This window comes from Harpegnathos saltator, unplaced genomic scaffold (assembly GCF_003227715.2).
Source record: "Harpegnathos saltator strain DR-91 unplaced genomic scaffold, Hsal_v8.6 scaffold835, whole genome shotgun sequence".
In the NCBI taxonomy this organism is placed as follows: Eukaryota; Metazoa; Arthropoda; class Insecta; order Hymenoptera; family Formicidae; genus Harpegnathos; species Harpegnathos saltator.
The window spans coordinates 80,444-93,999 of record NW_020230688.1 but is presented as its reverse complement, the minus strand read 5'-3'; the positions used below and the strand labels follow the sequence as shown (position 1 = coordinate 93,999).

The following is a 13,556-nucleotide window of genomic DNA, read 5'->3' as shown; positions in this document are numbered from 1 at the left end:
TGGTGAATTTTGAAACTACAATTTCGGATAACAGGTCAACAGGTCGCTGGACTCGTTAAAAAACAACGAATGTCTGACTCTATATTTTAACAGTGTTGCAAATAAAAACATATCGAATTTCTAAAATGCAATTAGTAGATTACTTTGCGCCATCTAATATCGCCAAGAAAATCTATTGAACGCACTGTTCAAGCTGCAATTAATCAAACATCGATTCATAAATCGATTATCGTTTATCGTTTGGTTTGTTCTTCTGCTACACTGCTGCAATAAGTTAGAGTGAGACAAGTATATATCTACCTCACTCTAACTTATTGCACTAGTTCAGCAGTGCAGCAAGAAAGAACAGATCATTAATATTCTCTCACATGTGCGGTTTGTAGCTTTTATAAAAATGAAGATGTACAGGATCTAAAATAACTTATAAGATATTGTGTCGCATAAAAAGTACCGAAATGCAGGTTTCCGCTCCGAATAATATAAAAATCTATAATCTTAGCGCTGGGAAATCTCTTCCTGAGGTAAAATCATTGATATAATGACGCTAAATTCTTTTAGGTTATATTTATTTAAATGTGCATTTCTTATATTTTTCAGTGGTTATCTGAACGAAAACGAAGGACTTTAGTAAAAAAAGATGTCGGTAAGGATTGTGGATTAAAATAAAAATTAATTTGCAATTTGCTCTATCTGTCTTATTTAGAAATAATCATCTAGGTTTATTAACATATCATAGTTTTTTGCTTCCATAAGAGATGGTTGAGAATATTTGACATAATTATTTGCTAATAGACATACGACGGCGCATAGAACTTATTCAAGACTTTAGTATGCCTGGTGTGAGTACGTCCATTAGAGTTTCTAGAGATGGGCAACATATTCTTGCAACAGGTATTTACAAACCACGTGTGAAATGTTTTGATGTGCAAAACTTGTCATTGAAGTTTGAGAGATGCTTTGACTCTGAAGTAGTCACTTTTGAAGTATTGTCAGATGATTATAGCAAAGTAAGTATGAATTTTACAACATCCTATTAAAATCACATAGAACAATCAAAATTATAATGATCTTATTGAATTTTTACTTCTAGTTAATATTTTTACATTGTGACCGCAATATTGAAATTCATGCTGCTCAAGGAAAATATTTCAAACTCAGGATACCACGATTTGGAAGAGATCTGAAATATCACTATCCATCATGTGATACTTTTATTGTGGGTGATAGGTTAGTTCTGAAATCAATATTTTGGCATCTGTTATAATTAATAATTATAAAATAACCTGAAATTCCTATTATGCATAAATATATGTATGTATTTAAATTATAAAAAGATAGAAATGATTACAATATATTTTTGCAGTAATGAGATTTACAGGATAAATCTCGAACGTGGTCAGTTTTTACAATCATTTGAAACTGAAGCAAGTTCAATAAATAAATGTGATATAAATCCATCACATCATTTGCTCGCGGTCGGTACACAGGAAGGAAAAGTTGAAGCTTGGGACCCAAGGATGAAAAAGAAAGTTGGCATATTGGACTGTGCTCTACATTGTATTATCCATGATAAGTAAGACATGAAAATAAAATCCATCTCTTCATCAGATGCGATTCGCATAATGGATAGAATCTGAAAGAGTTTTTCCACTAGGTTTGAAACAGTTCCTGCAGTCACAGCTTTGAAATTTCAAGGAGGTTTGAACTTGGGAGTTGGCACATCGACGGGGCAAGTAATGTTATATGACATAAGATCCAGTAAACCATATTTAATGAAGGACCATATGTATGGCTTACCAATCAGAAGTATAGAGTTTTACGAAAAGATGGATCTTGTTTACTCTATGGATAGCTCCATTGTAAAAATATGGGAGAAAAACAGTGTAAGTAAAACTGATAATAAGATACACGTACTTTTAGTTTTCTTTTCACATATTTGTAAGAATAAACATAGAATCTACAATGTAACATTTGTAATTTTTTCTACTTGAAACTTTATAGCTGAATTGTTTTCTTTCCAGGGCAAGATTTACACTTCTATAGAGGCTCAGAATGATTTGAACGATTTGTGCGTCATACCGAACACTGGTATGCTCCTAATGGCTAATGAAACTCCAAAGATGCAGATATATTACATCCCTAGTCTTGGACCTGCACCTCCCTGGTGTAGTTTCCTCGACAACCTCACGGAAGAATTGGAGGAGCTGAATTACGATATTATCTACGACAATTACAAATTTATCACCGAGAAGGAATTAGAAGAATTGGATCTTTTGCACCTAAAAGGCACAAACCTGCTGAGGGCTTACATGCACGGTTACTTCATGGATGTACGATTATACAGGAAAGCAAGAGACGTAATGAAACCGTTTGAATTCGAAGAGTATAAGAAGAAAAAAATTCGAGAGAAGATGAAGGAAGAATGCGCTAACAGAGTACAGGTATCTAACTTGATTTTAATTCACTTTATGCATACGTTGTATTCCATTGAAATATTTAAATAGTTAACATTTTCGAAATCGACATTCACATTCTCATAAAATGCTTACTCTACTAAACAGATACAAAAGTTACCGAGCGTGAATCAAGAGCTAGCGTTGAAATTGATGGACCATGCGAACAACAAAAATCGCAAGAAACAGGTGTCTTCCACTCTGCTGCATGACGAGCGATTCAAGGCTCTCTTCAGCAACCCCGATTTCCAAGTCGACAAAAATACCGAAGAATACATCCTATTAAATCCTGTTATTTCTCAGCTTGATAAGAGCAAGGCTAAAGAACTGAAGCAGCGATTAGCGCAGGAAGAAAAGGACTCGCGGGCTATTCCTGACGAAGATGGAGCGCAAGGTAACGACGAAAATTTTAAATACCGTTCCCTCCTACGAGGAATCTACATGTATAAAAAGAATTCATGTTGTATCAATTTGCTCTTAAAGGCAATAACTCGGACGAGAGCGTCAAATACGATAGCTCTGATAGCTCGGACGACGAGAAACTGTGGGCTAAAGAAGTGCGAAAGAATTATCGCTTGCTAAAGAAGAACGAGAGAGAGGAGGAGGAGGAGGAGCAAGAGAATAGTGGGGAAGAGGATAATAACCCGGCCGCGAAGAATGAGCCGAGGCTAGGCAAAATTAGGAATGGCGTGAAGTTCGAGGAGGGCGAGCCAACGACCAGGAGAAACAAGTAAATAACAGTCTCGCTTTGGCTTATCGCATGTCGCACATAGGCATTTCGAATGTTGTACTCAAAAATTGTGCTGCAATCTTTCGCAGAGCATCGTTCTCGGACAGACTGAAGAACGAGGAGGTTCACAACGCGAAGGTGTCCGGTTCGCGCGGTTGTCGAGAAATGACTTTTACCGTCGGCAAGGTACGTCTATTCGTTCGATCGTCCGCTGAAAGAAAATGTCGCCATGCGCGTATTCTTGATCTTACCTTCTCTTTATCTTCCGCAGAGAAAACGACCTATGGAAGTGAAACATCACAGGAAAGAGTTTAAACACCTGTTACGACCGGCAGGGAATATCTCCAAGAAGAGACGTCGTTGATCTATCGTCAATGGATTTTTGTTCAACGTATATTGTTAATATTTTTTAATAATATGTATACAAAGATAACTTCGTATATCTGCTGTCTCTCTCTCTCTCTCTCTCTCTCTCTTTCTCTTTCCGTAATCGCACTTGCTCCTAATGCATATTTCCGTATGCACCGCGAGTGCTTACCATGCGATTCATAACGCCGCGAGCGCAACAATTTGTTTAGTCGCAGTGGATATCTCCGGGCAGAGGTGAAGTGTCATCGGCGAACGGTGATATAATTAAATTCACATGTTAGGGTGAAAGAAAAAAAGCCGCGCGTCGAACTATTGATACAAGTGTTTCCAAGTTCAAAAGCGTCGCACTCGACCAGGAGAAATGACATTGGTGAGTCGCTAATTGTTATTTTTATTAATAAGTCTACCAAGTCTAATTCAGCCACAAAAAAGCTACAACGTCAAAGTGCTGTTGACGGCCATCTCACACGCGAGATAAGATATCAATATTTCAATAAAACGCTCTACTTCTCTCTTTCTCTCGTGCTCTCGCCGACATGTACACCGCGACTTAATAGGCTCAAATCTTAATGTTAAGTTACGGAAGAATGCTGTTTGGGCTTGGACGTAAACAAACATCGCGCAATCGAATCTTCATTTCGGGAAGATGCGTACAGTATTCGTCCCCCATCCGATACTTGGCACAACGTAATGCGCAAACGGAAGATGATTAATTTCCGATTGTAATCAGCAACGTACAATGACATACAAAATTATAATTATACGTCATGTAATTGTGCCTGTTTAACATAATATATTCATAAATTCTATGTTCTTCACAGTGAGCCGCGCGATTGTAGATACTTGAAGATGTATTCACTGAGGGTCTACTTCTTTGTAGAGCACATACAATTCCCGTCGTATAACAAAACAACATTAACAATAAAATTATCCGCAATTCTTGTAGATGGACTCTAACAACGAGTCAAAAAATGGCAAGGACCCACCCCCTCAGCAGAATCATGAGGAATCCACGCAGGTCTCCATCTCCATATTAACGGATCTGCATATTCAAAGCACCGAGGTGAGTATTAGTTTTGTTACTGACGTACGCGCATCAGTTTCTCGCAAACTCCTGCGTGATTCTACAACTGTGTCTTCTGTTGTTCAATCCGCATGTCGTGGTACTTAGAGTGCCACAAATTTCTGCAAATTTCTACGTCGAACTAAGCGACTTAAAATATGAATCTGTATATCGCGGAACAGGTCGGCGAAATCGCCGAGATGCCGGATTACGAGAACCTGAGTACGTCGGCGGTGCTCCATTATTGCAAACACAAAATATTGATGCCGTACCTGAGACTGCTGGCAGTGATGGGATTGAAGGCAACCAGCAGCGATGACTCTCGGTGCTGCATCCTGGCGAATCTTCACACCTTCCAAGTCGCTGTATTTATGTGCATCGGGTACATTTTACAGTACATGGCTTGCTTCAGGTAAAGCGCGATTAGTCCGTGAAATCTCGATGTCCACATCCGCTGAGCAGAGTCATCGATAACGCTTGATTTTAACTTGATATTTAATATCGATGTCATCGCGAATAGCTTCAGCACCTCGATACCTAAAACCGTCTCGTGTTATTCGAGAAGATCATATATTTTTTGAAAATATTTTAGGAATATTAAGTGAGAACATCCAAGAGAGAGAGAGAGAGAGAGAGAGAAAGAGATACACAGCGTTTCATGATGTTGATTTTTGTTTACTGGAAATCAAACATAACTAACGCGAAGATGTCTGATCTGCTAGCGGCATTTGTAAGAACGCATTCGTTACTTTCAGGAGAGATCGGGGGTTTTGTTACAAAGTATTACCATTGGAGAACGCTGCGTCGGACATTGGCGGGGAACGGTCGCAGTCGCTCTGCCACGGGAACATGATATTCAGCTACCTGATCCCGAGCGCGTTGCATCTAGTCGCGTACATGTACACAGTGTACTTATTTCGCATTAAGGAGAACGAACAGCTGCAGAATCTGATGGAGAGAGCCTTCCTGCTCTCGTCGAATCCCGTGAACCGCGGCAATCAGAAGCGTCTTGTCCATATACTGTGGCTGTTCATAGCGTTGAGCGTCGTGTGGATGATTATGGCATTAGTTACGGTGAATATCCTGATGGCGAAGGGAAATATTACATTCCGCTGGTTGGAACACAGGTAATTCCGTCAGTCCTACCGCTGAAAGCCGACTGAGCCAGAGTAACGTAACGTTTGTGTCGCACCTTTTGATTCAGGACGCAGGTGTGCAATGTTTCACCCCTCGACCGAGACGACGTGAATCCTTGCACACTTGCATCCTGTGTCCTGGCCGTGTTCTTTTGACCTTCTCTTCTGAATGACGATTTTACACCGGATGTTTTTATACATCTGATCTGTACTTCTTGTTTCTTCTACATCTATACAGACGGTGAGACGATGACCGTGTTACCACCTTGAATATCTTCAAAATCTGAGAGTGGAAGAAAAATTGAATTTTGAAAAATTACGCGATACCGAAGCGTTCGTCTTACGGCGGTAACGCTTTCTTCCGGTTCTTACTTCATCGAAGAAAAGCTCGATGGCGAGTTACTCAGGATGGCAATAATTACCGTCTGACTCTCTATTTTGCACGTCAATTTGCCATATTATGTATCCTTGTTGCAGTCCTCACCAAGTGAAGATAACGTTGAAGGTATTCCTGATCGTCTGCACCTTATGGCACGACATGGTTCAAGGAACTATCATAACGAGTTACTGCTTGCAAGGGCAGCTGCTGATGTCGCATCTGTACTTCCTACGTGGTAAATTGCTCCAGCACACTCTGCCGCCCATCGATTGGATGAGGGTACGCAGTCGATACGTTCTAACGACACTCCGTCCGTTGCATCTTCCGTCAGGAAGCAGAAATCACAGAGTTTGTGCGTATTTGCAGGAAATTTGCGAATTCAAGAAGCTACTGAAATACTTCAACGACGAGCTGGGCCCGACTGTGTGCATTTACACTATAGTCAACCTATCGTGGGCGGCTGCTGGTATTATCTGGCTGTTTCAATATGATACCGACGAGATCGAGAAAAATCCAGTCACATACGTCAATGTGATGAACGTTATGTTGTGGATCTTGATATCGATCGCACCATTCGTGCAGGTAAACGGCTGTAAACAAAAAACATTAAGTCGACGATAATGCTGAAGTTATTCATAATGATATTGATACGACGGTTAAAACCTACATGTTAGAAAATATTACGCGCTGTTGAGTAGACAGAACCACAATGTTGATTCGACGTCGATGAGGATTGAATTAACGTTGATTCAACGGCTCATCGACCATTTCAACGTCAATCGAAATCAAAGTCGAAACAACGTTATGGTTCTGACTGGATATAGTTGCAGTAACGCTCTACCAGTAATTTTCTGCTCACCGAATCGCGCTACTCTGTTGTTGTATCGTGACATCTCTCATTGACTCGCTCATTGTCTTCTTCAGGCCGCGCGTTTAACCACCGCTTGTTCCACGATACAGACCATAGGGCACGAAGTACGCGTCCGGCCGTTCGTGTACCAAGGTACTCCGGGACAAGATCTTGATACTATACTGCTGTACACGTCCTCTTTGAGGATGTACGCCAGATTGTTCAGAGTACCCATCACAGGCAGGTACCTGTGTCTACTGCTAACTATCGGCAGCATTTCTATGCTCACCTTAGGACAATGCCGGTTCTTCCCGTGACCGTACGGGACCTTCGTCGAAGGAGGGGATTTACTTTCCGAGAGGATCTCATTTCCGAATCATCTTGGATCCGAGTTTCCAAAAAAAAATGCGCATTACGTATAATTTTATATGCTCATCATGAGCTTACCGCATAATTTTGTACGCAATACACAATCTTCATTTTCACAGGAATACGAAGAATTCGAGGTGATATATAATTGAAATGTATCGCATAATGCATCCCTTGTGTATTTCAAGTACACAACGGTCTAACGCTATTGTTTATTCAAAGTGTATTATCCATAGCCATCTAATAAGTTATTTAAGGCTTAAAAATACTTTCACACACAAGCACTTTTTACACTCATATTATAGACAATCATTATATAACGGTTGTGATTACTATTAATTACCATTTCTAATGTATTTGTATTAGAAATTGCGTATTTTATGCAACTTCGAACGATGTAGTAATATTATCCTAAATATATTGTTAATATTGTTAATATGTATCTGTATATAATGTTAAAGCAATTATATATAATCATATCGTTATTAATATATATATATATATATATATATATATAGGTGTGCATATATGTGTATACATATCGGTAGTCAATTTATATATTAAAAAAAAATGTTTGAGGAACGTATTTTTTATATGCTCTCTTGCTTTCTATAAAGATGTTATATAATACTTGAATCGCACAAGAATGTCGATCGAGAGTGATAAATGAAATACTGGAAAAAGTATTTTATTTGTTTCTCGTTATATCCAATACATTATACATACTCCAAATATATGGCAGTAATAATGCTGCAGCCTAGAACGCATTATAATCCGCTACAATGAGTACATATTTTCTTTTCAGAAAATTTATATTCATCGTATTTAGAAGAGATTATGAGATAAACACGCGGGAATTATATCGTTAATATAATTATATTAATTACATTATTGATATAATAGAAATACACATGCAAAAGAAATATATGCATATTCGAATATACGAAATAAGTTTAACAATTGAACAAACTTGTGATGTGTTAATTGCTTGACTGTTGAATGTGATCGTTGATGAAGTTTACTTACAGAATGACTCTCTTCCTAGTGACGCGTAAGTTGAAAAGCCTAGTAAATCATGATAAATCTATCAAATGAAAACGGGATTAACATTTTATCAAACTAATATATTTTACATGGTTGTCTTGTATAATCATTATACATACAGTTTCAAAATCTTTGTAGAAGTTGTTGGGCGACGTGTGTGTGCTCTAAAATATATTAAATCTTGATATTAAAAATTTGAGATAAGAGACAGTCGCAGAAATTGAATGATGTAACAATCGACGGATAGGTACACGCATCATTAAAACTATTGGATGAAACAATAATTTGAGATATAGTAGCATAACATTCTTTTTCTCTTTTTATAAATAAACAATCGCGAAACAAGAGCCCCTTTTTTGTATTGATGGATTTTGTATCCTTATCAGTAAAAGCATATATTATGATATCGGTGAATTCGAAAGGTCGAGAGAAGTAGTTGTACTTAATAAATATTACAATGTTTTAATAAGAGTTCGTTATTCTAATATACATCGATAATTTCAGCATTTACAAGATTTACTTAATTTTGACTAAATAGCGTGATATCGACACTTTATGATACTGCTTTTAGAATACTAAACGTTGTGTAGTAGCACCTGGCATAATGTGTTTTATTTCGCCGATGATTCTACTTAATGATATTCATGTTAAATGTCGTGTTCAATGACAATATTATACATAAAATGAAAATTTTGTAAGAAAAAATCGGTATTACACAAGATATTCATGACAAATAAAATACAAAATTAGAAACGAATTTTCGAAATTTGCTCGAAACGTGTTAATGAATATCCAGACAATTCGTATTATCGACTTGGAATGTGAAAGTTGTGTATGGTTACTCTTTTATTAGTTTATTTAAATAATATGTTCAACATATTCGCAATGACATAAAGTGTGCATTCTACAGTCACTGTATGTTGATGGTAATCATCTTCAAGCGTATTACTCAATTTGGAAAATGTTACATGATTTTAGCTTGCTTACATCATGGAGAATTCATTATCTCGAAATTATCCTTATAAAAATTGCACAAGTAAATTTTATATATCAAAATAGTTTTATTTTTAATCACAAAAGTTTCTGCGACAAACCCCGGATCAACTGTAAGTAGATGAAAGTAATTGAGTACGTTTGAACTCAATCGTGTGTAAAAGTTACCATAAATCATATCAAGAGATAAGCTACTTATAATACATTATTATCGTTTAATAAAAAAAAAATTAAAGAAATAAGAGATAATACGAATGTGACGCATGTGAAGTGAAATGTCGCGAGAGCACGATTCGTAAACGGAAATTTCATTATTAACAAAGTCTTTATGACAAAAAGAGAGATGAATTGTTCTTAGTTCAATAGACTATTCTCATAAGATGTTTCAGCTGCCTCTTGCTTCTGTCGATGATGCATCCTCACCCCGTTGAATTTTTAACCACTCGACAAACTCGTCGAGCATTACTGGCCCTGAAAGAATCTCTACGTTATCCACACGTATGCGAGATAATCTATCGCACTCCGTTTAACAATACAAACACTCCATCTCACTGTACTTACATGCTCCATCTAAATCATAATTAGATAAATCGTGATTGATTGTACGTGAAAATTCTAATATGTTGCACCATTGATCCTTATTGATCACTTTGTACTTGGATTGATCTAGGAACTGAGCAAATTGCGTAAATAAGGGCCAATGTTTACCCAAAAGCAGCTGTAGCATTACTCTTGCGGTTTCCATGTCCATACTTCGCTGATCTTTATCCTGCGGGAATTTTGATGACATAATTAATCAATTCTTGCTAGGATATTCGACATTCATCCTGTGCATATATTAACGTATACAGAAGCATACGTACTCTAGCGAAGTCATAAGCATATCTGTAGATTCCCTTAAACGTGTGTGGGTCATTTAATTGATTCCTTAGGTACTCGAGCTTTTGTTGTACTTTACTAATGGAGTCACACTGGAGTTCCGAAAAACCTTTCAACCACTCGCTCAGCGTAAAGAAGCCCATTTGACGTGCATTCATTGTGTACGCAAGAACGAGCATTACTACGTTTTCAGGTTCTACCCCAATATCTTCACAGAATTTCTCCATTCCTTCAGGCCCAAGAGTATCCGGTTCGTCTGGTGTGGTATATTCCCTGAACCAGGTAATACAACGCTTCTGTGAAAAGGTTGATGCACTGGATATATCCTCGTTTTTTGTATAACGTCGGGCACTGCAAACAAAAATATTATTTATATATCATAGAAACAATTATGTATGCGAACCTTCTTCTGCAATATATGTTCTTTTCTTACTTCTCTCAAGTATTTGTTTTACATTTATATATATGACATATGCATCAATTATTCATTGCAACACAATTAAATCAGAATGTTATAGATTGTTGTTGGTATTGAGCAATATTTGACAAGTAGCAATATAAGTACTCATAGACTATCATAAATAATGTTGTTGCAATTTACCTGGAGGTATGTTGCCTTAACCGTTTTGAAGGATGTCTAGGTAGACCTTCTTCATGGGCACTAGGTGACATTTCAACAGAAGTATGGTTGTGATTTGTATTAGAAAGTCCTCTACGCTTGCCTCGTGGCATCCCTTCCTTCACTGAAATAAAAATACCTATGTTATTTAGGCACAAAATTTTCTAGCGAAATACTTAGAGTTCGATGTATTCTCTTAATATACTCAAGATATAGTAATTTTTATATAGTTATAATTATATTTCAAGTAACAGTTTGTTCATATAGCACTTACTAAATAAATATATTTAAGAAAATGACAAACAAAAATGATACATGAGATGAATATTTTACATTTATAGGTAAATGCATGTATACTGAAGGATTAATTTATAAATGTTCTTATAGATCTGTTTATCTATACATCCTGTTTCAATGAGATAAGATCATTGCTTTATATATCATGTAGATTTATATATACTTAATTACTGTGAAATAGCAGAGAGACATGTTTTGTGGAAGATATGACTTTATACAAATAAAATTGTTAAAAATATAAATATTTCACAACATTTGTAATTCACACTCACAAAGTGAAGCTCATAGTAACAGTCAACGGAAAAATTATAGACTGTTTAGAGACAACTTGGGATAATTAACTGTCTTGTGTGAAATATACTAAAGAGAAAAATTTGGAACATCTATCCCAAAAAGGAAATGTAGCCCAAAAAGGTAAAGTAGCGCTGTGAATACTGCAGTAATTGTATATAGCAAATATAAACTGAGATATTATTGTAAATGTTTATAAATAATACATGCCACTTCCACAAGACAATGTCTACGTTATCGTCACGTAACAAAAGCGGCTTTGCATTTTTTACTTTTTTTTTCCAAGAAGAATAAGGCCGCGGAATAACGTGGAGAAATACGAGATAATGGAAATGCACGTGCGAAATTAACACGGTGTTTGAATCATTGATACAGGATGGAAAAAGGACAAGGTATGCAAGAGTCAGGATGACGGGAGGATCTTGCGGACGATAAGTGATTAAGCTCTCTTACCACGCAGCGGAGATGTACGTTATCGAGTTATCGGGTTAAGCGATATTTAGAGGCGAGCAGCAGCCGCGAGAGCAATGCAACTGGATTTTTTTCGTCGACGTTAAACTGACATCTCTCCGTGGCCAAGGCAGAAGGAAGAGTGAGACAGAGAGTGAGAAAGAGAGGAGAGAGAGAGACAGAGCGTGAGTGAGTGAGTGAGAAAGAGAGAGAGAGAGAGAGAGAGAGAGAGAGCGAGAGAGAGAGAGAGAGCGAGCGACTGAGCGAGTTATCGCAAAGTGAGGTTAGGAACGTCAATTAAATTCGAGTATCACGCAACAATCGTCGGGTTCTCGATCACACTGCTGGGCTCTGCAAGAGCGACTTGTAAGCACATGTGATCTCTCTCGGGCTACCTGAAGGGCTACCGCGAGCGGCGATCTCAACTCGTGACGATTCAGCACGCCTAAACAATCCGACGATTACTATTCGGCAGTCACGTTATCGCCGGACGGATACGCGCTCGCTCTCGCACTCGTGCACTAGTAAAATCGCCAGAGAAGTATCGTACATATAACAGCACGCAGCGAGGAAAAAAAAGAGAGGGAGATACAAAAAGAGAATGACGGAAGGACGGAGAGACAGAGACAGAGAGAGAGAGAGAGAGAGAGAAAAAGAGAGGACTGCTGTGTGCGCGGAGAGTAGACGCGAATGCGAACGGCCACGAAAACGGGAACAGTCTCTCAGGTTCGTCGCAAGCGGATCGCGAGAATCGTGGCGTGAGTCATGTCGTAATATTAGATGCGCTTTTATCGCGCTGGAACGCGCGGCGCCTCAGCGGCGCGAACGTTCGCGAACGAGGGAGCGCGAGAGTGCGAATCGCGTGGGAGTCGGAGGAAAAACGGACGGCACGGCTCTGCCTACCTTGCTTTTCTTGCTCGAGAACAACCGCTGGAGCACCGTGGACGTGCCGTTTATCCTTGCTTGTTGTTGCCGGCGAGACGCGTACTGAAATCAAATTCGTATTCGCGGGTAGTCGCGGCGCGTGTATCGATCACGCCGCTACTGGTAATCGATACCCGGCCGGTCGATACATCGATCGGTCCGTCTTCGATAGAGCTTCCAGCGCGAATATCTGCCCTCACTAGCGTGTTTCACGATTTACGACTGGATGTAATTTTGTCGCCCGATTGTGGCGGCAAATTTAAAGGTATATCTCTTTAATTTTCCAGTTTCCTTCGTGAAATCAGATCCTTCCAACATAGAACGATACATTGAATTTCAAAACGGTTTGACACTTTTTTTCTTTTTTTGGATGCTGTTAGGAATGTATCAAATGTCCGACGAGAATTTTGAGAGTTCTTCGAGAAAAAGTCTCCCGTGCCGCGTACTGATCATGTGTCCTTCCTCGCAACAATTAAAATTCATGAAAAATTTGATTATCAAATATTGAATTTATCAACGAAACTTTTTTCAATGCATTCGGAAAAAAATATTCAAATCTTTTTGAAACCCGATTTACAATGTGTGAACGAGGATATGTTCCTCGAAACTATGAATTTCAATCAAGTCATGCTTAATATTTGAAATAATAAAACACACGAAGAGCAGACGAAGTAAACGTATGCTTGTAAGATTCCACGAGCTGAGCCCCG

The 13,556-nt window shown here is 38.2% G+C and overlaps 3 protein-coding genes across 7 annotated transcripts; 2 read left to right on the top strand and 1 right to left on the bottom strand.

Annotated features, from left to right (window-relative positions):
* The first annotated feature begins 343 nt into the window (after positions 1-343).
* On the top strand, positions 344-3,623 carry LOC105192354 (lethal (2) 34Fd). Its single transcript, XM_011156425.3, has 11 exons — positions 344-521; positions 598-643; positions 793-1,007; positions 1,091-1,227; positions 1,364-1,573; positions 1,655-1,883; positions 2,022-2,441; positions 2,562-2,847; positions 2,937-3,183; positions 3,273-3,369; positions 3,455-3,623. Exons 1-11 carry the CDS (start codon positions 456-458, stop codon positions 3,545-3,547), a joined length of 2,046 nt encoding a protein of 681 aa, XP_011154727.1. The 5' UTR covers positions 344-455; the 3' UTR covers positions 3,548-3,623.
* A 54-nt stretch (positions 3,624-3,677) lies between these two features.
* Positions 3,678-7,737, top strand: LOC105192355 (Gustatory receptor-like Holozoa). 3 transcript variants are annotated; one of them, XM_011156426.3, is made up of 7 exons: positions 3,678-4,321; positions 4,499-4,615; positions 4,798-5,027; positions 5,371-5,742; positions 6,229-6,409; positions 6,497-6,712; positions 7,055-7,737. In XM_011156426.3, the coding sequence occupies exons 1-7, from the start codon at positions 4,292-4,294 to the stop codon at positions 7,295-7,297; spliced, it is 1,389 nt and encodes a 462-aa protein (XP_011154728.1). In that variant the 5' UTR covers positions 3,678-4,291; the 3' UTR covers positions 7,298-7,737. The 3 variants fall into 3 exon arrangements, with proteins under 3 accessions (XP_011154728.1, XP_011154730.1, XP_011154731.1); XM_011156428.3 differs by having other exon boundaries at positions 3,679-3,922; XM_011156429.3 differs by having other exon boundaries at positions 3,679-4,274.
* A 1,097-nt stretch (positions 7,738-8,834) lies between these two features.
* Positions 8,835-12,956, bottom strand: SCCRO4 (DCN1-like protein SCCRO4). 3 transcript variants are annotated; one of them, XM_025307170.1, is made up of 5 exons: positions 12,826-12,956; positions 10,867-11,008; positions 10,250-10,616; positions 9,948-10,155; positions 8,835-9,857 (listed from the first exon to the last, which is right to left on the bottom strand). In XM_025307170.1, the coding sequence occupies exons 2-5, from the start codon at positions 10,995-10,997 to the stop codon at positions 9,772-9,774; spliced, it is 792 nt and encodes a 263-aa protein (XP_025162955.1). In that variant the 5' UTR covers positions 10,998-11,008; positions 12,826-12,956; the 3' UTR covers positions 8,835-9,771. The 3 variants fall into 3 exon arrangements, with proteins under 3 accessions (XP_025162955.1, XP_011154733.1, XP_011154732.1); XM_011156431.3 differs by lacking the exon at positions 12,826-12,956 and adding an exon at positions 12,318-12,661; XM_011156430.3 differs by lacking the exon at positions 12,826-12,956 and adding an exon at positions 11,926-12,657.
* Between the last annotated feature and the right edge of the window lie 600 nt (positions 12,957-13,556).